Raw genomic sequence first — 27,035 nt, 5'->3', positions numbered from 1 at the left:
CAGTGTCAATCCACTGGTGATATTCTGGCTTATGTTACCCATTTACAGACAAATTCAATGGAAAAGTTCAGTGAAACACAAGCAGTTGCTCTGGACATCTCAAAAGCTTTCGATCGTATTTGGTATAAAGGTCTTCTAAATATGCTTCCATCCTATGGTTTTCCAGCTGTTTTTTGTAATTGGGTGTCCCGTTTTATCTCTGACCGCTCACTGGTTAATGGTACTCTGTCTTCTAACTTCTCCACTAATGCTGGTGTTCACCAAGATTCAGTTCTTTCTCCCACTCTTTTTCTCTTGTATATTAATGACCTTCCAAAGACTAGAAATCCTATCCACAGTTTTGTTGATGATAGCACGTTGCATTCCACCTTCCAGTTTGAGAAACCTTGCCCTGCTCAAACAGCTTCAACTTCTCAAATATCCACTACCATTTCCATAAATGCTGATCTCCAGTGGAGCAAAGATAACTTAATTTCAATCCTTCTAAAGCTCAGTCCTGTCTTATATCTCGCAAAAAGGGTTTTATTCTGCTCCTATGTTTATCTTCGATGACGCTCTGATTTCTAGGCAAGATCTTGGGGATTACCCTAACTTGTAATCTCTCTTGGCATAAAGCACATTATAAATATTGCTTACTCTGCATCTAAAAAACTAGGTTTTCTCTTTTTCTCTTGGCATTACTTTTCTTCCAAACTATTGGTGACTCTGTAGAAATTGCAAATCCGACCTACCACAGAATATTGTTCCGATATCTGGGGCAATGCCCCCAAAATCTCTCTCTCTCTCTCTCTCTCTCTCTCTCTCTCTCTCTCTCTCTCTCTCTCTCTCTCTCTCTCTCTCTCTCAGGCTTCTAGATTCCATTCAAAAGAGGGCAGTTAGGTTAGTTAATGTTTCATCTCTAACAAAAAAAAAAAAAAAAAAAAAAAACCCAAAATTATGATATTAGGGTCACCCGTAAATGATTACATCTACCTATATATTTATTGTGTCTGAGACCGACTAACTCAGCCATGGAGTGAAAAAAGCCCATTAAAATTCCTTGCGTCATCAATAGGATTCGAACCCAGGCCTTTTCCATGTGATGTGGGGAGGACGGTGACGATACCACTGTGCTACCCGTGTAGCAGTCTCATCTCTAACAGTCTCTCCGCTCTCTGTCTCATAGATCTTTCTATAAATACTTCCACAGGCACTGTTCTTCTGAATTGGCTTCTATAATGCCTACTTTCTCTTTCAAAGCAATCCAAACACATACCACAACCAGTCAATATCCTTTTACTGTCCAACTTGAAACTCACAGAACCAACTTTTCTTCTTCCTCATTTATTTATTCAATTTTCGTTTTCTGGAACAACCCTCCTTCTTATGTATTTCCTGAAAATTACAATCAACAGAAGTTCAAGTCTAATGTCAACAAGTATCTTCTTTCAACTTTTAAACCCATGCATGGTACTAAGTACTATAGGTTCTAAAAAATATATATTTTTTTAGAACCTATTTTTGTTATGAATTTTTTTTTTAGAAAAAAAATTCATAACAAAAAAAAATGTGCATAAAAAACAGGTATGTATATACCTGTGCATAACAATTGTCCTTGAGAATCAAAAAAAATTTAGTATGGAAAACATACTTATTTAACATTATAAACTGTAAGATACTAAACTAATTATAAGGAATTGTGGGAGATGTGATTCCTTTCTTTGGCAATTCTTTACTTTTTATTTAATTTGATTTTACTTTATTCTTTATTATTAGTTATATTTTTTAGTTTACAATAATATACCTATGTAAATCTAAGCAGACGCCATCATAGAATTTTTAGTGCAAGCCCCCTGGAACACTTTCGCAAACCCCCAAGGGTTGGCAAACCACCGGTTGGGAACCGCTGGTCTAATGGGATGGGTAGGTAGACTTTGGATTTTAGTTGTAGAGTTAGGAAGTAACATCTTTCTCCTGAGGCTTAGGGGAAAGTTCATGAGCTTCAATATATAGGCTTTGAACTGGAAAAGTTCTATAAGTACCTATAGCAATCCTCAGGGCAGAATGTTGAATATATTCCCATATTCCATATTCCCATGTCAAATTATCCACATTTTTAATGCATATCAAGGGTCTTAAAGTGATCAAACAAATAGCTCTCAATTCAAAATTTTTCACATAGATATCTGTCACGATTGGTCAGAGAAGGTTTTCCATACTTAATCCACATGTTTGTATGTAAATTTTCCCTTCAAATTTTAAATACCCAGGTTCCAAGGCCAACTGTAATAATTTTTAATTATCGTTACATTAGACAGTACCATATTCATTTATAGAATTCTAACTTCCCACCCTCTTATTTTAGTTTATACTAAATCTACTGCTTCTCTCACCAGAATATTCGTGAACATATTCTCTACATCCAAACCCACTAAATTTTTCTCTTTTATAATGTTAATGAAGTCAATTGATTTTTTAAGTGATTCTCTTTGAGTGGATTTAAAATAGAAACTAACCATTTGCTTAAATTTTGACCTTGGGTTGTATTTACCAATAACAATGGGCCTAACAGGATTACCTTCTTTACGAATTTATTTAGAAACATAAAAATTTACAAATGAATATCAGTATTTGGTATTAGTCATATGGTGCAAGGAAGCATGAAGCTTTTGCTGCATCAGCCAAAAAATAAAATAAAATACATAAAAAATAAAAATAATAAAATTAAATTAAATTTAAAATAAACTAGCTTTTTGACTCCCTCCTCATGTAGATACCTATCCAATTGACCTATTTCAATCTCCGCAAGCTCTCAGCCCAAACTATACAGCCTATACAGATAACTTATTCCAGTAATCAACAACTCTCTGGCTAAAATAAAATTTCCTGCAATCCAATCTAAACCTCTACTCTTTTAATTTGAATTTATGGCCTGTAGTTCTGGAATCATTTATAACAATGAAAATTTCACCCTCATTCATTTTACTTATTCCCCTCAGAGTCTCACACACCTCAGTCAGGTCTCCTTTAAGATGCACAGTTATCAAACTCTGCAGCCCACATAAGTCTATATAATGCAGTCTTGCCTTATATAGTGGGATTACAACCTCCCCAAGCAAATGTATGATAAACCATTAATAGGACACCATAGGCCTTCTCTGCTACCTGTCTACACTGATCAGAGAACTAGTTCATGTGAAATTGAATTGTAATTACCAAAACCTTTTCTTCCTTTACTGTTTTAATTCAACCCCACCAAGTAGGTCAGTTATTTTGGGATCGCTATTTCCCAAGTTTAAGACATTGCTGCATTAAAACTTTGCTGCCACTTTGCTGACTATCCCTGAAATCTGTATAAATCTGTCTATAAAAGCTTTTGATACTACTGCACATGGAAGACTACTGTACAAGTTGGGGCAGTATGGCATTAAGGGCAAGTTGCTACAATGGATAAAAGGAAGGTTGAGTGGGAGAAGGCAGAGAGTGGTAATCAATGGACACTGCTCTTTATGGACTAATGTTATTAGTGGAGTTCCCCAGGGATCTGTGTTGCACCCATTGCTGTTTTCTGCATTATCAATGATACTGATGAAGGTATATCAGATGATATTGATGAAGGTTTGCAGATGATATGGAGGATCTAGAAAAGTTAAGCAAATGGGCTGAGAGATAGTAACTGAAGTTTAACATTGACAAATGCGTACTGCATATGGGTAGCAGTAACCCCAGAGTAACTTACCAACTGTCCAGTACTACACTCGGGATAGTGGAGAATGAAAAGAACCTGGGGGTAACTATGCAGTCAGATATGAAGTTTTCTGAGCAGTGCAGATAGCAAGAGTAGCTCATGGGGGTCTTGTCAATGATATATAGGAATTTTGCTAGCAGGGATAAAGAGGTGATTATCCCCTTGTATAAGGCAGTAGTCAGGCCACACCTTGAATAATGCATACAGGTCTGGAGACCTCATTTTAGGAAAGATGTTGAGCTACTAGGACGAGTACAGAGAAAAGCAACGAGATTAGTGAGTGGAACACTCACTAATCTCGTTGCTGAGTTGCTGTTACCAAGATAGGCTTAAGTTCTGCAAATTGCAGCGTCTGAAACCTGAGGGGGCATAGATTCAAGTTATAGAACAGATGTGTGGAATTTTGCCTTTAGCCAGCGGGTAGTTGATTGATGGAACAGACTTCCATTTGTTGTTGTGGAAGTTGATAGCTTAAATAAATTTAAAGCTGAACTAAACAAACTTTTGGAGTGAATGGATGGGTGAAATGGGAAAAGTTTTTTTTTTTTTTGGCTGATGCTATATAAGCTTGCTTTCTTGCATCATATGCCTCTACTAATGGTAATGATAAATTTTCCTGAAGAAGTGCAGCTTCGCACTGATTATTAACTACTCTACTGATAAGAATATACACTACTCTACTGATAAGTATACTTACAGGGTGAGCAACTTAATTCCCTTCAAAATATGTCCTTCTGAAGTGACACACTTGACCCAACAAATTTTTCATTCTTGGAAGAGGTCCAGCAAAAATGAGTTGAACTCTTCAGAAGCTGAGCTGTTGCATTACTGTTTATTTTTTGCATATCATCAAAGCTATATTCTTTCAGGGTTTTTTTGTTTGCTTCAATCTAAGGGAGTGGGGGGGGGAATCACAGAGAGCCATAGTCATTATGTACAGATGTTGGTGAACTTCCATATTTGGCCAAAAGCTCTGTAAAAGTAGTGATGAATGAGAGGTGCATTAATGTAGCAAATGCAATCGGTCTTTGGAGTTTAAATTTTCCAGTCTTTTATTTTAAACTTCATCATGTAGGCATCTCAGAACTTCAGTATAAACTTCTTTATTAAGCATTTGTCCTCCAGGGTATTTGCAGTGGCCAACACCCTCAGTCAAAAATTGCTGAAAACATGACTTTACCATGGAAGTAAAAATCTTTGGCTGTAAGACCAACTTTTGATTCCAGGACCATACTCGTAAACCCACATTTCATCTGTAGTTATGATATGTTTCAAAAGTATCTCTTCATTAGCAATGTGTTCAAACAAATTGAAAGTGAACTGCTGGCAGAACAGCCACAGCATGACCTCTGCAAAAATGTGCCTTGTGTTCAAAGTTTCATTAAAATGGAATGATGTCATCTGACAAAGATAATGTCTCCAGCAATTTCACAAACAGTTATTTCATACCAACTTCACATGTGAGATACAATTTCACAATTTGCTGAAGTTAAAGGCCATCCAAAACACTAATTGCTTTTGACAGACTCCTACCCATTTTGAAATAATGGTGCCAGTCAAAAACTTGTGTACAGCCTATTTTCTGTAGCAGAGTTCTGTAGCATATGCTATTTTAAGATTAATTTTAAAAACAAAATTTAACACACACACACACTGCACTCCAACATTTTGAAATATGAGATGCAAAAAAAGTCTCTGTTATAGGCTGACAACAGAGATGCCATAAGAAAGTGAGTGGCATACTGCAATGAAACATGTATAAACATGTTATGCTTTGTTGCAGTGCACTCTACTGTCTTACCCTTGACAACAACGAGATACTTTTTTGAACTAACTCCATAAACTGTGAAAACTGTATCAAAATTCAAATGTATTGTATAATTCATTTATGTCTAAAATATTGAAACCAATTAATACAAAATTATGATTTACATTTTGGAGCCAATTTATATTTGAAATCTACTTTGTTTGGACAGTTCTTAAGTTGCCTATCTAAGTCAATTACTAGTTCCTTGACTTAGATAAGGCATATGTACTTCATTTCATAGCATTAACAAATAAATTTAGTAAATTTTTTGTTAAAAAATTCAATCCGATTTGTAAAATATGGAAGCAGTAATCTAAGAATAACATAACAATTAGGTGGTGCACTCAAAATAATAGAGAAAGAAAAAGATCTGGGGGTAATTGTACAGCCTGACGTGAAATTTTCTGAGTAGTGCAGACAGGCTACTAGGATAGCTCGTTGGGTTCTGCATAAGACATACAGAAAGTTTGCCTGCAGGAATAAAGAAGTGAAGTATTATTGCATAAAGAAATCATTAGGTCATATCTTGAGTACTGCATAAAGGTCTGGAAGCCTCATTTTGGAAGGATGCAGAACTGTTGGAACAGGTGCAGAGAAGAGCAACAAAATTAGTCAGGAACCAAAAAAGTAGCCCTACTAAGAAAGACCAATTCTACAAATTGCAGTGTTTGGATACTAGGCACCTGCCAGAAGACCTGACTGGTGTTTAGTCTTATATGGATTGAGTAAATTAAATGCAGATGGCATCCTAACTCTTTCTCAGATGCCACATATAAGGGGACATAAATTTAAATTGAAAAAGAATAATTATAGGAGAGATGTGCAAAAATTTGCTTTCAGCTAGAGAATGACTGACCATTGGAACAAACTTCCATCTGCAAAGTGAGCAGTCCAAATAAATTTAAGAAAGAATCCAACAAACTATTGGGAGAATGGAAAAGAAAATGAGGTGAGTAGTGTTGTTGTTTCTTCTTTTTTTTTTTTTTTTTTGGCTGACACTATAAGCTTACTTCCTTACATTGTTTATTGCTACTAATACTAAATCTTCTTTTCCCATTAAGCATTCTGCTTGTGTGTAGAACAGCTCATCTTTCTGGTCTCCCTATACTTTGTTTGCCTATGGGTCCTCAGTTCCTGGGTATTTTTGTCAACCTATCATTCCCCACCCTATCTGGTTTTTTTCATTCTTGTTTTTTATTACATATGCACTCATTAACAGATTATATTGTTTTCTACATTATTTTCTAATTTCCTCACTTTTTACTTTATCTTTTAATGGTTTATTTATTATTTTCCCTAATGTTTTCATTTCTACATTTCTGTTTATTTGTTTTATTTTTGCTGCTCTACCACTTGATTTCTAAATGGCCTACTTAAATTATTTTAAAATAGTAATTAACAAAACAATTTTTTACAAAAAAAAAAAAAGTGTCAAAAAATTAAAATTCACATGCTAGAAATAATTTATATTAAATGTGTTTGAAATATACCTTTTTCACTTTTTTTTGTTTTTGTCTTTTAACACACTTAAAAATTTTATGCTAGTCAGCTGATATAATTCATCTAAATATTTACCTGTCATAATCTGAAGGATCACAAATAACTGTAACACGTGCATGATTTTTGGCTGCTGCTCGAAGAAGTGTCACACCACCTTTGATTAAAAATAAATAAAAAAATACATGAACAAAAAGTCTGAATTATTTTTCCTGCACAAAGAGACTACTTAGAAAGTTAATTTAAAATTAATATACTGCACTTACTGAATTCCCACTTACAAAAGAATTCAATAAGTAAATGTAGTATATTAATAAAGCTCACTTTTTTTTTCATTTACCAACACAATTTTATATACATATCAAAACAGTCACAGGCTTCTTGAAGCACACTTTTAGCACAAAAATCTGCTTTGGCAGCTCCAACAACTCTGCTTCGGATTATCTCACCATGAAAACTTATGACCACATACACCTCAGTATAGTAACAGCTGATATGATACAGTGCAGTGTGTTAGAGTGGAAAAGCATAAAATGGCTGCAGAAGCAAGTTCTAGACTGTACGATGGATGGAAACTGAAAAAAAAACACTACTCTCAATGGAAACTAACAGATTTAAAATAAAATTTTATTGCTCAAAGAGATTAGAGATTTTGTTAAACACTGAATAAAAGATCGAATAAGTCAGAAAACAGTTTATAAGATGAGGTCAGAAAGTAATTTATAATTTGGGGTAGGGAGATTGAGGCACCTCCATAGCCAGGTGGACAGAAGCAGCAGTGCGTAGCGCACGCTTCTTGATTAGACCGGGGTTCGAGCCTGTGACCACCAAATACGGAGGATGAGGAAAGGTCAGGGAATGACCACTGCATATCCCCGGAGCAATACGGCCTTAGTTGCTAATGCTCCTAAAAAACAAATAACAACAACAACGAAGGGAGATTGAACTGGACAAACATTTCTATCTAGTTCTTTAGCCCTTTCTCTAACTCAAACTTGGGTCAGAATACTCAGATATTAGGACTAACCACCAAGTTTTAAAATTATAAATTATGTGATTTGTTTTCCAACCTCATCTAAACCTACCAAAATTTGTTATGTTGACAAAGTTTATTTAATTTTAATAAACCCAATAGTTTCAATGGAGAGCAGCATCTGTTTTTTGATTTTGCAATACCCAAGTGCAGTGGATGAGTATGCTTCACAAAATGTTCAAATGATTAAATTTCCACCTTCGGTCATTTTTATGCTTTTCCACTCTAACACATTGCACTGCATCATATCAGCTGTCACTATACTGAGCCTGCATTCTTCTATAAATTGTGTAAAGAGGTACATGAGAAGCTCATGACAGCCAACTGCTCTTCTTTGATGTACATAGAAAGGACATCAAGGCATTTTGTGATTACTGTAAACAGACTAGTAACACAGGGTAATGCACTAGCTAACCATAATTTTTTTGCTGCAATTTCTTGGCTTTTAACTATCTCCTATTAATTGTAAATTAGTGTTTGTATACAAGGATTTTCAGAACCTTTATGAACACATTCCTTAATTTTTTCAGGAAAAGCAAAAGGAACGAAAAACTATTAATGTCATAGAAAGAATGAAAAAAAAAATTCAATTTATATTAATTTTATTACACAGAGTAGTGACAGCAAATACAGTGTACTGCATCAAACATCACTTTATTATTATGAAGTGACTCATTTAGTGGATCTCTTAAATGCACTTATCATTCCTTCAGACAGTTGAATGTTAATGTCTATTCAGTATGTTATCTCCTTTTTCTTCATGTATTATACTGCTTATTTTGGAAGCTAATGACAAGGGACAACATGAATACCATTCACTTAATAACCATGTATTTAGAACAAAAAGAAACAGTCAATTGGAACCACAACCAGCATGGAGTATCCAAACCCATTAAGAATAGGCTCTCATTGGTTATTATACCCTGTATAGAAATTTCAGAGTGAAAGGAAGTGATCATTGAAAGAACCTTCCTAACTTCATATCTGCTTTTCAACTGCATTTAAATAGATGCACTATAACTATTGGTATAATATATGGAAGAAAGCTGTCAATGCACTCTGGAAAGAAAAGTCAGACATATCACCAATTTTAAAATGCCAACTGAAGATGGAAGAAGAAAAAGCTAGATATCTGGTAACTCTATGCTGCATATAAAAATTCTGCTCATGATTCAGATATTCGATCTGCTTGTGCCATAACGTTCTTGTGCACAAATGGGGTTATACACTACATGATAAATTAAAATTACAAGTACAGTTTTACAAACAAAAAAAGATAAGAAATAATTATTTCCCTCTCTTTGTAATTAAATATGTGCAAAATTAATCTAAAAATAATATTAGTGCACTATACATAAAAACATTCTACAAGTGGATTTCATAAAATAAAAATGAAAATCAGCAAATCAAGATGAGAGAGAACAGCTGCTATCATTTACAGAAATGAAATGACAAGTTTATTTATCAAATATTCAAACAAATGTGATATATATATACTCCTATCCAGGTCAGTTTACTGAATGGAATGTTTTCTGTGATAAAAAAAACAGGAATATTCCCCGAGGAGCAACCTGCCTGGAACTGATTCCTATTTCAAAAGGCACTAAGATGAAACCCCAGACCTTTCCAAAAGAACAACATCAAAACCATTATATTTGGATCAGCATTATACTGTTGAATAAACCTTGCCCTCTTTAAAGATAAACTCAATGATATTAGTAAAAACTTTAAAAACTACTTGGACTGTCTGAAAATGCATTGCAAATGTCATACTATAATCTGTATTGTAGTGGCACAGGGAGAGAGTGTGAGTGTGCAGAATCATTTTGATTTTAATAAATTACATCGCTGAAGGGATAGAGGGCATGATGTCTAAATTTGCAGATGATGTAAAGATTGGTAGAGTAACTAATAATCACCGCCAAGCAGATCTTCTTCAGAGTGACCTAGATAGACTTCAGGAATGGTCAGAAAAATGGCAGCTATGCTTTAATCCAGCAAAGTGTAAGGTATTGAACCTGGGAAACAGTAAACCCCAAAATAACTTATACACTTGGTGGAGTTGAATTAAAGCCAGTAGTGAAGGAAAGGGACTTGGGTATTACGATAAGGTCAGACATGAAGTTCTCCGAACATTTTAGACTGGGTGCAAGGAAGGTCCATGGTGTCCTATCGATGATTTATCGAAAAATTGCGAGTAGAGATAAGGACGTCATAATCCCATTATATAAGGCTATTGTTAGACCACACTTGGAATACTGTGTTCAAGTATGGAGACCACACCTAAAGAAAGATATTGTGCTTCTTGAAAGGCTCCAAAGACTGGTAACTCGCCTGGTGAGATTGGCAAAAGGGAGTCCATATGAAGAGACTTCAAATATGGGGGTTGCAGAGCTTGGAAGCTAGGCACCTTAGAGGAGACTTGATTGAGGTGTTTAAGGCTGTGAGGCATAAGCAAAATGAATAAGGACGAAATTAGCATTAGCAAAGGCACATGATGCAAGAAAGCAAGCTTATACAGCATCAGCCAAAAAAAAAATAAAATAAGCCTTATTTCACCCATCCACTCGCTACAAATGTTTGTCAAGTTCTGCCTTGAATCTATTTAAGCTATCAACTTCTACAACAAAAGATGGAAATTTGTTCCGCCAATCAACCACCCACTGGCTAAAGGCAAACTTCTGCACATCTATACTACAATCGTCTTTCCTAAATTTGAACTTATGCTCTCTCACGAGATTATTCTGAGCAATAGGAAGAATCCCATCCGCATTGAGCATGCTCAAATCATTCAAGGCTTTATACACCTCAATCAGATCACCTCGTAGGTCCTTAGTCTCCAGACACTGTAATTTGCAAAACTTAAGCCTTTGTTCCATTCACTAATCTTGTTGCCCTTCTCTGTACTCATTCCAGCTCTACATCTTTCTTAAATTGAGGCCTCCAGACCTGTATACAGTACTCAAGGTGTGGCCTGACCATTGCTTTATACAATGGGATAATCACCTCCTTATCCCTGCTAGAAAAAATCCTGTATATCATTGACAAGACACCATGAGAACTCTTGCAGACTGTCTGCACTGCTCAGAAAACTTCATATCTGCCTGCACAATTACCCCCGGGTCCTTTTCATTCTCTGGCCCTCTGTAGCCAGGTGGGAAGGAGCAGCAGTGCGTAGCACACGCTTCTTGATTAGACCGGGGTTCAAGCCCATCACCACCAAATACGGAGGACGCGGAAAGGTCATGGAATGACCACCACATATCTTGGAGCAATATGGCCTTAGTCGCTAATGCTCCTAAAAACCAAATAACAATAACACAACCTTTTCATTCTCTACCACTGTCAGCGTAGTACCACAGAGTTGATACATTACTTTGGGATTACTGCTTCACATATGTAGTACTTTACATTTGTCAATGTTAAACTTCATTTGCCGCCTCTCAGCCCATCTACTCAACTTTTCTAGATCCTGTTGCAGCAGTGTACTATCATCAGTGTCATTAACAACCCTGCCAATCTTCATATTGTCTGCAAACTTGGATATTAAGCCTGATATACATTCATCAATATCATTTATAAATACAGAAAACAACAATGGACCCAACACTGAACCCTGAGTGATTCCACTAATAACATTAGTCCATGAAAAGCAGTTTCCATTGATTACCACTTCTGTCTTCTCCCACTCAACAATCCCTTTATCCATAGCAGCAATTTGCTTCCAATGCTACACTGCTCCAATTTGTGCAGCAGTCTTCCATGTGCAACAGTATCAAAGGCCTTTCTAAGACCCAAATATATGATATCAGAGTTATTCTTGGCATCCAGTTCCTTTGTGACTACATCATAGTATCCAATCAAATTAGTCAGACAAGACTTCCCCTTAACAAACCCATGCTGTGTCCAAGCTATAACTGAAGTCTTGTCTAGATGATTCTGCAATGCTTCTTTAACCAATGCCTCCATTAATTTCCCTAGAACAGAAGTTAAACTAACAGGTCTGTAATTACCTGTGTCTCCCCTTTGATCCTCCTTTGTGGATTGGGGTCAGATTTGCACATCTCCAGTCCATGGGTGCCTCCCCTGAGTCCAGGGAAGCTCTCATAATTATGGCTAAGGGTTTGCTTACTTCCTTTGCCGCCTCCTTTAATATAACTGGATAGATTCCATCCACCCCAGGTGCCTTTCTTGTGTTTATCTTCAACAATTTCTCCTCCACTTTACTCTCAGTTATTACAAGATTATCTAGCTTACTGCCAGAGTTGAATAGACCTCTGGCATTCCCCTCCCTAAATAACTCCTCATGTGTGGATGTCGATGCAAAATATTCATTTAGTTTGTTAGCTACCTGAGCAGGATCATCAACAGTTGAACCATCGATATCAAGTGGACCAATCTGATTCATCCCCTTTCTTCTAGAGTTTACATAAGTAAAGAACTCTTTGCTGTTTTTCTTTGCATACTTTACCAAAGGTTTCTCGTAATCTGCCTTTGCCTGCCTAACCTCCTTTGTAATTTGGTTACAGACCAGCTTATATCTATCATAGGCTTCTGTGTCACATGTTAATTTATATGTATCCCATATATTTTTCTTCTCTGTCACATGTCTAATTAGGTCATCTGACGTCCATTTAGGCCTAAATCTTGAACAATAATTCTTTGTTGGTATGAAAAGCCTAGTAGCTTCCAAGATTAATTCTTTGAATGCTTCCCATTTTGAATTTGCTGTTGGTAACATCATCAGTTGGTTCCACCGTATAGAATTTAAATACCATCTCAGACCACCGTAGTCACCTTTACGAAAGCAAAAACCCTTCCCTTTACCCTTGATGGTATTTACCTCTGAGTAAATCCCACTTCAGCACACTGTGATCACTGCCACCTAGTGGTTCCTTTATCTGCAGATTCTTGATGCATGAAGAATCACTACTGATTATCAAATCAAGAGGTTTGGGAGGAAACTAGAGGGTATTACTCCCTCTAGTTGCCTCCCGAACATGCTGCATCCAATAAATCCACAAAAGCCTTGCTAGTGCGTGAGTGACCAACCCACAAATTCCAGTCAATATCCAGGAAATTAAAATCCCCCATTATAAGACACTCTAATTTACTGGCCCACTCTATTCCTCTGCACAATTGGTCATTATACTCATCAGATTCAGGGCGCCTCCGTAGCCAGGTGGGAAGAAGCAGCAGTGCGTAGCACACGCTTCTTGATTAGACCGGGGTTCGAGCCCGTCACCACCAAATACGGAGGATGCGGAAAGGTCAGGAAACGACCACCGCATATCCCTGAGCAATATGGCCTTAGTTGCTAATGCTCCTAAAAACCAAATAACAATAACAAATCATCAGATTCATTAGGCCTATAACACACACCTACTGTCATTTTTCCTTTCCCAGTGTTTTTTCCAAAAATTTTCACAGTTATGATTCTAAAACAAGGGGCCATAATTTCAAGTTAAGGGGGGGGGGGAAGATGTGTAGACTGGATTGCAGGAAGTTTTATTTTAGCTAGCGAGTTACAAATTACTGGAATAAGTTTCCTCAAACTGTTAGAGGCTAACAGTTTGAGGAAATTCAAAGGTCAGCTGGATAATTACGGGAGGAGGGAAATGCATAGGTTGTCTATTTCCTTTTCTGTTATTTATTTATTTTATTATTATTATTTTATTTTAGTTATTTTTGTTATTTTATTTTATTATTATTATTTTTTTTTTTTGGATGGTGTAATTTTGGATTTTTTGTAATACTAAAAATACTAATACTAATTTAAGCCTGAATGTATAAATAGACTGAATGACCAGTTTATTAGGTACATCCCCATTATTCAAGTAATTGAATGTTCTGCTAGAGGTAGTGTCACGTGTCCATACTAACCTATACAGGGAGTCTGAAAAATATTGGTACAAACGTTTAGGGGAGGTAGGTAACATCTAAAGGAATGTGAATCGCATAGGAACCCATAACCGGAAACGTCACGGGAAAGTAGTAGCAGAGGCACAAGCAGCAGAAATGACACAAGACAGTAATTAGTGGCAAACATTTATTTGACATAATATTAACAATGGAGTACGAGATGGATGCATTTCATGATGTTACAACAGATGCTCGAAGGTTCCACCATGAGACGCGATGCATGCGTGACACCGACGCAGCAGGGATTGGCGGACACGGTCGAACACATCTGGAGTTTCTTTGACAGTAGCAGCAGCGCAGACGAGTCTCGCTGCTGCTACTGTCAAAGGCCACTCATACACGATAGATCCACAGGCGACTCATACACGATAGATTTGAGGGCCCCCACAGAAAGAAATCAAGGCTCAATAAATCAGGTGAGTGTGGGGGCAAGGCAACGGGTCCACCAAGGCCAATCCATCGATGCCCAAAACGCCTGTTCAAATGGTCACGAACACACCTTCCATAATGGGCAGGCGCCCCTTCATGTTGAAACCAAATGTTGCATCTCACATTTGCTGGAACATCATGAAGTAATCCTGGTAGAACTTGTTCAAGAAAGATCCGATATTTAGCAGAGTTCATGCGGGATAGTAACAGGTATGGGCCGACTAAGCAGTCACCGGCCATACCTGCACACACATTTATTGTGAAGCGGTGTTGTCCACATGGGGGCGCACATCATGTGGGTTGTCGTGAGCCCACACATGAGCATTGTGCTGATTGAATAAGCCTTCTTGAGTGAAATAAGCCTCATCCATGAAAAAAACATAGGCTGGAAAATTCAAGTCTTGAACACTTTCTTGGAAAAACCGCTGCGCAAAATGTGCAGGATGATCTTGGGAGAGCAGTAACTGAACCCTTTGGAGATGAAAGGGGTGTGAGGAATCATCGTGCAAGACACGCTGTACACTGTAATGAGACACTCCTAAGGCAGAGGCAAAGGCACGTGTGCTGGTAGTAGGATTATTCTGGACGGCATTCAACACACTTTCTTCCATGGCGGGAGTTCACGTCGAACGTGGTCTGCCCGCACTACTCCTGTTACCTCTAAATGACCATAATTGCACAAATTTTGATGCACACATGTGCAAACAAACGGTGGTCCGGTACATATCTGTCTAGAAAGCGTTCTCCATAAATTCGTTGAGTGGCTCATCCATTGCCCTCTGCTAATCCATACACTAGGTGCATGTCTGCCAGCTCACAGTTCGTATATCAATGCATGCTCTTCATGCAGCGACTACAATGCCATCTACCGACTTATGGTGACGTTTCCGGTTATGGGTTCCTATGCGATTCACATTCCTTTAGATGTTACCTACCTCCCCTAAATGTTTGTACCAATATTTTTGAGACACCCTGTATATAAAATAGTTAGTCAGATACCGAGGTATACTGTTTGTGTGCATGTAAAATTCAGGCAACAGAATGTGCAAATAAGTGTGCACGTAAAATTCAGCACCAGAATGTGCAAATAAGTGATTTTGAGCACAGTATAATGGTAAGCACCGGATGCTAATGGATCTGTCATGAATGGGATATAGCAGTAGATGGCCTCACTGGATTCCACTTTTATCAACTAAAAGCATGCAACTATAAGTACACTAGGTGTAGGAACACAGACCATGGCCATTTGAGGAATGTAAATAAGGTCACCCTGTCCAACTATTCCCATTTCCAGTTGTTCCATGCTGAAGGCAGAATTAAGGTATGAAGACAGCAGCATAAATAAATAAATGAATAAATTTTCTGTTTATACTCAGGGACGACCAAACGGTCAGAGGAGGTCACAAGATAGAGAGAATACAAGAAACAGCACCGTATTCAGCAGTCACAGGCTTGAACCCCAGTCACTCAAGGCACGTGTACTTATGCACCCGTGCGGCTGACCACTAGGCTACGGCAGCCTTTCTTTAAGTTGGCCGCCCATGATATAGATGAATCAATGGACCCATCATACCAGTTGTCAACAACACTGCAGGCTGGTGGATGGAGGGTAATGGTGAGAGGAGTATTTTTGTGACACATGAAGTCCCCTGATACTGGTGGACCAACATCTGAATGCCTTAAGCTACTTGAACACCACTGCCAACTTGATGCATGCTTGCAGTTGATTCATCTGGTAACAGTTACTTCCAGCAGGTTAATGTGTCATGTCAAAAGGCAAAGATCATTCATTCCTGAATGATCTGTGACTTTTTACATGGCACAGAGTTGTTATCATTAGCCTTTTTCATTAGCCTTTTCAGTCAAAAGATCTCAACTCAACTGAACATGTGTGGGATGAGGTAAATTGAGCTGTGTGTGGCAGGAATCTACTGCCATCCAAATCTGAAGCAACTGAATTATGCAGCCGGGTGTGAATGGGCCTATGGCATGCGCGTGAAAGCTCATGAAGTCCATGTATGATAACTTGAGGCTGTTCCGAGAGTCAAAGAAAATGCTACTCATTATTAGTTCATTGTACATCATAAACTGGCTACTTAGTGCAGTATTTAATAAAAGACTTAACTGAATTTAATACTGTCTTCTGTATTACTGTAATCACTGTTATAATGTATTATGTTTGGTTACATTATTTTGCAAAAATGTAAAAAATAATGAGTAAGAATAATGAGTATGTAAAAAGTAATAAATAATGAGTAAAAATAATAAATAATGAGTAAAAATAATATTGGGGAAAAAATGCGTAATAAGTTAAATGCTGATGGAATTCTTCCTCTTGCTGAGACTACACACATGAGAGAGTACAAAATTCAAGCCGAGGAAGGATGGTTGCAGGATAGGTGTGCGGAAATTTGTCTTCAGCCAGCAAGCCACCAGTTGGTTTATTGTTGGAACAGGCTTCCATCTGTTGTTGCGGAAGTGGATCATATGAACAAATTCAAGGAAGAACTAGACAAATTCTTGGAGGGTTTAGTAAATAAGGTGGTGAAGCATGTAATATTTTTTTTTTTTTTTTTTGGCTAATGCCATATAAACTTGCTTTCTTGCATCATTTGCCACTACTACTAGTTCAAAAAAAAAAAAAAAAAAGTTAATTTCTGCATTGCACATTGCTTAAACTTTTTTTTATCAAATGATGTAATCACAAAGCAAAAATCTAAAATCTGTTTCACCAAACAACTTCCAGAAGTACTGGAATTTGCTAAAGAAATAAGAGATGGAAGTTGGAATGACATGAATGGAACTGGCCTTTACATTACTCCTTTACATTACATTGTTTCCCATGATGTAACCATAATACGGATGTTTGGGTTAAGATTTAGATAAGACAGACTTCATTCTAATGTCTGTCTTATCTAAATGATAAGGATATTTACAAAAGCGTTAATCTGTGTTTAGTATAATTTATTTCATGCCAATTAATTTTTTTTCAATTGAACAAACTGAATACATTGCCATTTTAAAATACATCAGCTGAAAACAACAGAATGCAAAATCAGTGGGGAGAGGGGAAGCACAGAAATAAAATTTTATAGTCTCATGACTTTGGATAGTGGAATTCAAACTAAGAAAACTTTAATTTATTTTATATTTTCATGCGGCGCCTCCGTAGCCAGGTGGGAAGGAGCAGCAGTGCATAGCACACGCTTCTTGATTAGACCGAGGTTCGAGCCCGTCACCACCAAATACGGAGGATGCGGAAAGGTCAGGAAATAACCACCGCATATCCTGGAGCAATATGGCCTTAGTTGCTAATGCTCCTAAAAACCAAACAACAACAACAACATATTTTCATGCAAAATAAACAGACCAGTCTTGGAATGAAATGAAAAACTTTTTTTTTAAATAAAACTCCCTGCTTTTAAAAGTGATTTTGTCACCTTATTTGTAAACAAAAAATAAAACAAATTCACATTTTAAAGTCATGGAAGCAATTTCTTAAAATACTCACTTCATCTGTAAAAGAGCCAAATTATAGAAAGTTCATGCAAATTTTTCATTTTTTAAGCTTTGCTTGCTATGTGTAGCAAACATCAAAACAAAGATAAGCTGTTCTTAATTTAGTTACAATAAAAAAAAAACAACTAACAAGATTAATAAACAAAATTAAACAACCTGGTACCACATCATCAGGAAGCATACATCATTGTTTGAATACCCACAGCCTTCCCAGCAGGAGAAAAGCTATGAAGCACCTGAATAAACAGAAGTTAAACAGATGAGCACAAAAACCATAGCAAAAGACAAGTAAAAAAAAAACTGGAATCAATGGTGGAACTCCTTGTAGAATAAACATGCACAGTATAGTACCAAAAGTAACCAGACACATGCACACTTTAAAGAATCTTTCACTAATACAATATTTAATATGTCAGTCTACCTCTGGCCTTAATTACACACTGTATCTTCACCAGTAGAATTTTTGATAACAGGAAAGCAATATTTTGGTCCATTTTGCCTTCAACACAGCAGCCAATTCAGCTAATGACTGCAGTTATGTTGGTCTGTCTGAAGCTACAATTCCAGTTCATCCCAAAAGTGTTCAGTATGGTTAAGATTGGGGGCTCTGGATAGGCCAATAAAACTTTTACACCCACATCTTCAAGCTAAGTCACTACAGGCTTTGCAGTATGACATGGTGCATTCTCATGCTGAAACAGAAAAGGTCATCTCTATACTGCTGCCAATGTAGGGAGAGCAGAAGCTTCTAGAATAAATTCATGGCATGTACCTCATGACATTCACTGTTCCAGGAACAACAACCAATGGTCCAAGCCCAATAATGAGAAACAAATCCAAATGGCAGCAACACCTCCAAACTTCAAAGCTAAGATGGCATCAGAGGCAGATTTACTGTAATGCTTATGAAGCTTAAGTTTCAGGACTTGCACTGACCCCTTCAAGGTCCTGGGAGGGGGCCCTAGCAATGTGTTCACATGATCATATGTTTTTGTAAAATTTGCAAAAGTAAGATATTTTAACTGCAATCGGTTAAGACCGGGTCTCTTTCCACTCTGACTTCCCCTCATGTCAGGTGGAGTTGGAGTGGCTGCCAATTTTAAGAAAAAGAATACAAAGAATTTTGTATTATTTTACTTAAAGAGGACCCCAAAAATTGTATAAGCTTCAGCCCCACAAAAACCTGGATCCGCTCCTGGATGGCATACTCTAGTAAATAATGCTGTCCGTGCATTTGCCACAAACAAACAAACACAGCCATCAGATCACAACACCATCTACCATTATTCATCATACCACAGTACTCTACCACTGCACCTTGAAATTGCAAAAAAAAGGGCTATATTATAGACTTAAAAAAAGGAATCCCCATGGGTTTCCTAGGCATAATCCCAAACCTTGCCAATGACATCAAGGCAGAGAAACGACAAATTGCCACACAACATGAGATATGGCAAACTGAATGGGAGCAAGAGACCAAAGGTGCTACTACCAAAAAGTTTTTTTCCACAGGTGGCTATGATTAGCCCAAAACCACCTAAGTGGTATGCTCCAGGACTTCATACCACATTTCTATTGACAGGTCATAGATCCCTTAAAGCTAAATTGCACTCTTTGGGACTGGCTGATGACCCCCCCCCCCACTGTACCTGTGGCGAAAGTGAAGATTGGTCACACGTTCTATATGACTGTGTAATCTATAAAAATCAACGTAGACAGTTAATCACAGAAGTTGGACTCCTTCCTAGGAGCCAAAAACACCAATTCATCATGGAGGTCTTTTACAAGGCCTTCACCAAGTATGCTCAAACCATTTTTGAAATCCGCCAAACCTTGCAGAGACAGGCTCTTCAATCAGTCCCTGTAACAAATAAATAGACCAGATATATAACCAGCCCATTTCCCTCCCCATACCCAGTGAATGACAAAATCTCTACACGACTGAACATACCTGAATTGACTCAGAAATTACCGGGACTTTACCAAAGTTGATGCCCTGCTCCTGGGGACTCCTTTGGCTCATTGCCAGTGGACCATAGAGGTAGGAAAATAACCAAATGTGACTGATGCAAATAAAGGCAGGCTGGTACTGCCCTCATCATAGCATATGTCCAACCAAAACAGACTGTTCCCAAACATGACAACACTCACTGAAAGGACTAAAGAGACTGGTATAGACATGCAGCCAGCTGGAAAAAACTAGTAAGCTGCAGGTTTCTGAAGAATGCTAATATGAATGAGAACTGGAGTGAATGTAAAGGCGAGAGTATGAAAGGAAATGCTAGGAAGGGTGAGTGAATGATAATTTATGCCTCTGGGTGTGTGAGGGATGAATGTGTGAGAAGGGGTGAGTGCTGAAAGAGTAAATGTGGATGAATATAAAATTAGTGAATGACTGTGGAGTCTGAGTGAACTGTGTGAATGTAAGGATATAAAAGTGTGTGCCTGGATGAGTGAATGAATGCGAGAAATAGTGTGTTGAATGTATAAATGTCAAAAACAGAATGTAAAGTATGAGACAGGAAGTTTGTTTAAAAAAGAAAAAAAAAAAAAAAAAATTTTCCGTCAGTATAATTGTTATATAAATGTGTGTGTTTATTTATTTATTTTTTATTATTATTTGTATGTCATTTAAATTGTGTGAGCATTCTTTAAATTATCGCTTGTTTAAATTGTTGCTTTGTCTTTAAAGCAATGGTTAAACAAGCATTAAATTATTTTAAAAGCAATAATTGGACAGGCGGTATTGACAGCTTGGTGTCAGTTTTGCTTGCTTAATAAGTCACCCCTCCCTGGTGTGAATGAGAATGATGGATGAATGTAAAAAAAAAAAAAAAAACTTTGTGTGTGAGCGAATGATATCAATTGCATGTTCTGGAGCCTCTCCACCAGGGTTTTTTTTTTTTTTTTGTTTTTTGTTAGTTGTTGGCACATTGGCTTCTGTGGCCATAATGCACCTCCCAAGGTTTTTGCACTACTCTGATCCAAGCCCAAGGCGGGGTTCAGAACCCGCAACCTTTGGGTTGCCAGGCTGGCACTTTACCCACCTGGCTAGCCCGGTTGGCCTCCACCAGATAGACGGATGGTCATGGGAACCTTACGGACCACAAGGTCATCCATACCGGCATGCTGTGGAATGCTGTCCCAGGTGGGATACAACCACCAGCACAGCTCAGCTGCAGCCATTAGGCATTCCTAAAGGGGACCAGAAGTAACCTTCCCCCTCCCCTGGCAGGGGGAGGTTACTTCTGGCCTCCTCCCCCTCACCGTCCCTCTTTCTGCTCTGGTGGGGCAGGCCTGCTCCATGATTTGGGGGTCATCTTCTCTATGGACCCCATATCTCTGTCTTTTCTCCCCTCCACCTCTAACTTACAACTACTAGCGTTCAAATCATTGTTAAATTGCTTGAGCCCTACACCCAAAAACTTAATGACATCAAATCGCATAACTAGTACTCCTTTTAGCTGACCCCCTATCTATAGTGTTTTTTTTTTTTTTATGTCCTAGCCACTGAAATGTCAGGAAATTAGGTGACAGGACCTGCCAGAGTAAATAACTATAATACTTGTGTACCTAGTCTGCCTCCACGGGGCAGAGTGTGGGCAATGTTGGGTCCCATTAGGGGGCCCAGCAGCCAAATGACCAGATGAACGTTGGTACACGACACTACACATATACAAGATTCATACACTTTTAAACCTCTGGAATTGACAGTGTTCTGTTTCACACCTACAATATATACTATGCAGAGTTTGGGAAAACCCCTGGTGCCGTTTGACACTCTACACACTCTCACTCTACCATAATACAGCTTTCCAATGCTCCAGGGGCCAATTATGATGGGCTGTGCACCAGACAAATCAACACCGTATACATTGCACGCTGTGATATTTGGTCTGTGCACTGCAATGGCTCTTCTGTGAAACCCAATGTTATGCTACTCCCATTGTATCATGCTTATACTAATATCAGTTCCTGTGGCCACTCAGATCCCCTGGTTCAATGAGAACTGACAGGATCTATGTACCACTCTTCTGAGAGCCCTCGAGTCTCATTCTGTTAAATTTTACAGTGCCCAACTTTCCCACGTATAGTAGTTCCATGACATATCCACTTGGTGATTACATTAGCTACTGTTGGTTTAGACTGTCTTAGTGTGCTACAATAGCATGAGTAGATTAATTACTGATGTGACATCCTACAATGACATTCTGTTAGAAATCACTAAGTTTAATGCCTTGACCTATCTACTGTACTTATTGATCTACTTCTAACATGAACACAGTTGCTTTTATATCTATTCCTGATATGTAAATCATGGATATGGAACATTTTCCCCCAAATGCCATGGGTGTCCAGATATATAAATATCATATATAAATATGATATTTATATATCTGGATATCTTGGATATCTATCTGGATTTATATATCAGATATATAAATATCATATCATATATATATAAATAACATATTTGGCAATATATGTTATTTATATATATATATACAGGGTGATTCACTACCAGTGCGACAAACTTGCAGGAGGTGGAGGGAGCACAAAGACGAATCGGAATCACATAGCATTGCAGGGTCCGAAATGCCTTCGTCATGCGACGGACGTTGAATGGGAGGTCGCGTGAACAGCGATCCCGCTGGAAGGCAGCATTTGCGAACCATTTCTTTTGAAGAAACCAAGTAGCAAAAGTCCTCCAGAGTGGATAATCCGCAGGCTCCAATGATTGGACGCGTTGCAGATGGTATGAACTCATTTGGTTTGTTGACAGTATCCTCCATACAGTGGATTGGGAAATACCCAATCGTTGGCCTATCGCTCGAGTACTCGTACTTCGATTGCCTTCTGCAAGACGTAGGACATTCTCCTCATTGTCTGGCGTCCTCGTCGTTCGCTCTCGATTCATGGTACCTCTCATGAAACAACCAGCCTCACATAACCTTCTGTGCACACATGCGAAAATCGTATGATGAGGAGCACGCCTGTGCATGAAACGTTCCTGGTACAAGCGCAGAGCGGCGTGCCCATTACGGTCCACAGCTCCATACGCGAGGTGCATGTCGGCCAGTTCAACGTTTGAATACTCGTCCATCCTACTGCCTCAGGAACCAGTTTGCAAATGCTGACTTCCAGTGGGATCGCTGTTCACGCGACCTCCCGTTCAACGTCCTCTACCGCATGACGAAGGCATTTCGGACCCTGCAATGCTATGTGATTCCAATTCGTCTTTATGCCCCCTACACCTCCTGCAAGTTTGGCACACTGGTAGTGAATCACCCTGTGTATATATATATATATAATGTATATATATCTCGAACTGATAGCGTAATACAAAGCACTGTACAGGTAGGACCTGTTTTACGACATGGTTAGGTTCCAGCAAAACAGGGTCATAAAATGAAAAGTCGTAAAACAAAGGCCAAATTATAATGTAATTGAATGAGATAGGTTCCAAAATTCCCAAAATTTTTCCATGTATGCACTAATATTTCTGATCTTTATAAATAATAATTAAATATTTTAAACATTTAATGCACATGTTTTATTTATACTTATAAAATAAAATTTTACTTTGGTCCTGTGGTCATCACTCGAGTACGTATTTTTTTATTTTTTTTTTAAGAAAACTCCAAACACGAAAGGTATCAAAGCCTATAGTACTTAATACCGTGCATGGGTTGAAGGAGAAGTATGGGAAAGGGGGGAGGATGCCGGAAACTTTGCTCTAGAGACTAAACATGGGTTTCGCCACTTCAAGCCTCCAATAAGCAAAGTGGTGGTATTTCACCGGTTGATGAAAGTCATCAGGTGATGACTCCACTACCCGTTTCATCCACATTAAAAACTAAATCAGGGTGGTAGTTGCCTTTGTCTATTAAGTGTTTAAATTCAGAAGGATACTCTTCCACCACTGCGACGTCAGCATTTAGCAGCCTCACCAGACACTTTCACAATGTGAATTTTACAACAGTTTTTAAACTGATGAAACCACCCTTTGCTGACCGTAAATGTTTCAGTGCTACCAGACTCCTCACATATTTTGTCAATAACGACTTTGCCTTGTCCAGAATTACCACCTGTGTAGCAGGAATGTTATTTTGGTTCATATCATCAACCCACAACACTAATAATTTCTCCATTTTTTCCATTGTCTCACTGCAGGAATAAGTTGTTCTGGAGGATGACAAACTTGTTATCCCTGTGTGTGTGTGTGTGTGTGTGTGTGTGTGTGTGTGTGTGTGTGTGTGTGTGTGTGTGTGTGTGTGTGTGTGTGTTGTGTGTGTGTGTGTGTGCGCGCGCTTTATTTTATCAACATTGTTCATAATCGTTGATAGAGTAGAAGGTGCTAAACTCAACGCCTTACACACACCCGACCGATGCTTACCAGACTCCATGGGACGATCACATCCATTTTCTCCTTAATTGTTTAATTTAGGAGAAAATTAATTTCTCTTTTTGGCCCCCCCCCCAACACAGAAACTGTCCTACACTTAGAGCTCATGGTTACACAAAAATTATTATTAAGAGAAATAACACTGCGTAACCCATTAACAATTGAAGGAAAATTCACAACGAAACAAACATGGCACACTGAATATAAACAACTCTTGGCATAGCTATCATTCCACCCACGGTGCACCACGAAACACAAAATAAACGCCTAGTGTGTGTTTGGACTTGCAGGTGTTGCTGCAACGTGTTACTGAGTTGTGATTTTTTTTTGTTATTTTCAATTTTTTCAGGTAATAATTTGAAACAGTAGTTAATGTGAAAAGTCGTAAAATGGACCATCGTAAAACGGGACCTACCTGTATTAGGAATCAGTTAACTTATTATAGTATTATCAATTAATAAAAAATAATATTAATCTTATTAAAATTCATTGCTAATTAAAAATTGTATTTAAACGGAAATCATGACCCAACTAGAGCTGCTGCAAGGCAAAGATTATAGACTAGCGAGAGTGTTGTGACTCGGGGGAGAAACGAAGGTGGCAATTCTCCAACGCATCACAGTCTCAAAAAATGTGTGTGAAATGTTTGCTGACCTTTCTAACACAGGACAAGATCTAGCCATGGAGGATGCCTTTGTGTGTGCTAGGTATCTAGAGTGTCAAGAAATTAAGTGCCAACTCAGTGTTCTGATGGGCGTCTATAAGAGCTTGAAGTGTAGGGTAAATGTCCTCAAAGAAATTAATATGAAGGGCTCATCAAGCTCTCAGAGATGCCCAGCTCAACAACAGAGCTCACTCCTGTGCATCAGGCAAAACAGAGGCAATCTCCAAGGCAGAATGCGCTGGTCCAAAAGGAACTAGTTATTGTCGGTGACTATTGTCAGGGAGATGGGGAATATACTATGCAAGAAGGATAGGTGGAACAGGACCAGGGTATGTCTGTGAGGGGCAAAAGTTGATGACGTTGTAGAGCAGATATCATCTTTTAAGGGCATAAAAGGTGATGTTGTTGTAGACGTTGGAACTAATGACATTAACAGTAAGAGATCTGCAGATTTAATCAACAAGTAAAGGTCAATGTTGAAAAAAAGTCACGAGTTAGGGTTAAATGTGAAAGTGTCTGCAATTCTGCCCAGACACGATAGGAGGGAGTATATGATGAGAGCCTTCTCAATCAATTCAACCCTGGAGAGATTGTGCAAGGCTCAAGGAGTAGAATTTTTTTTAGCCTGGTCTGTGCTTGTTAGGTGGGTCTGAAAACTGCTGGCTCGAGGGGACTCACAGACTAAAAGGTTAACAGTGGCCGCAGGCAGAGGCAAAAATGATTCTTGCACTACTTTCATTAGAATGAGCAGCAGGCTGGAAAGCAAGGTAATGGAGATTTCCAGGACTGTTGGGAGTCATAGGGGAACAAGTAAATACAAGGGCTGTGTTACGGTAACCAAGAGTAGGAACAGGTGCATGTATACTTGCATGTACACCAATGCTAGGAGTATAGTTAATAAATTTGATGGGCTTGAAATGCTATTCAAGACATCAAAGGCAGATATTGTTGGGATATCAGTTGTTTGTTGTTTGTTTGTTATTTGGGTTTTTAGGAACATTAGCAACTAAGGCCATATTGCTCCGGGGATATGCGGTGGTCATTCCCTAACCTTTCCGCATCCTCTGTATTTGGTGGGCACAGGCTCGAACCCCAGTCTAATAAAGAAGTGTGTGCTACGCACTGCTGCTCCTGCCCACCTGGCTACGGAGGCACCTGGGATATCAGAGACGTGGCATCACACAGATATAAGCAGTGCAGAATTGCAATTTGGGGAGTACAATTTATACAGGAAGGATAGACAAGACAGGAAGGGAGGAGGGGTTATGCTGTTGGTTAAGAAACACATAAAATCTAAGGAAGTGCATCAAACTGATGTTGGTGGACAATGCAGTGTCAAGTCTGTTTGGTGTGAAATAAGCACTAGGAAAGGAAAAATGAGAGTAGGTGTGTGTTATAGGCCTAATAAATCTGATCAGTATAATCAGAAATTGTGCAGAGAAATAGTGGGCCGGTAAATCAGAATGTCTTATAATAGGGGATTTTAATTTTCCAGATATTGACTGGAATTGGTGGGTTGGTCACTTCCACACTAGCAAGACTTTTGTGGATTTATTGGATGACTGTTTTCTACAGCAACATGTTCGAGAGGCAACGAGAAGGAGTAATACTCTTGATCTGATTATCAGCAGTGATTATTCATGCATTAAGAATTTGCAGATAAAAGTACCACCACTGGGTGACAGTGATTCTTTTATCTGAAATTCCCACAATGTACTGATGTGGAAATTACTTAGAGATGTAACTACCATCAAGGCCAAAGGGAAAGGCTTTTGCTATCATAAAGGTGACTACAGAGATCTCAGACAGTTTTTAAATTATTCTGTACAGTGAGATCAACTGATGATGTTACCAACAATGAATTTATAAATGGGAAGCCTTAAGGGACTTAATTTTGGAAGCTACTAGGCTTTTCATTCCAACTAATAAATACTGACCAAGGTTTAGGCCTGAATGGATGTCAGATGAATTAATGAAGCTCGTGGCAGGGAAGAAAAATGTATGGAATGCACATAAAGTACCAGGTGACAA

General features: G+C 38.3%; 1 protein-coding gene across 2 annotated transcripts in view; it reads right to left on the bottom strand.

The window, feature by feature from the left end:
* Positions 1 to 27,035, bottom strand: part of LOC150090813 (bifunctional purine biosynthesis protein ATIC) — a 343,962-nt gene that overhangs the window by 222,236 nt on the left and 94,691 nt on the right. For both annotated transcript variants that reach the window (XM_090372983.1, XM_090372991.1), the window contains one exon: positions 7,110 to 7,188. In XM_090372983.1, coding sequence (XP_090229109.1) covers positions 7,110 to 7,188 — 79 coding nt within the window. The remainder of the gene's footprint in view (positions 1 to 7,109; positions 7,189 to 27,035) is intronic.

Source organism: Mastigoproctus giganteus, chromosome 1, assembly GCF_048544385.1.
Source record: "Mastigoproctus giganteus isolate SK-2022 chromosome 1, ASM4854438v1, whole genome shotgun sequence".
NCBI classification, from domain to species: Eukaryota; Metazoa; Arthropoda; class Arachnida; order Uropygi; family Thelyphonidae; genus Mastigoproctus; species Mastigoproctus giganteus.
This window is presented reverse-complemented; position numbering and strand designations above follow the sequence as displayed.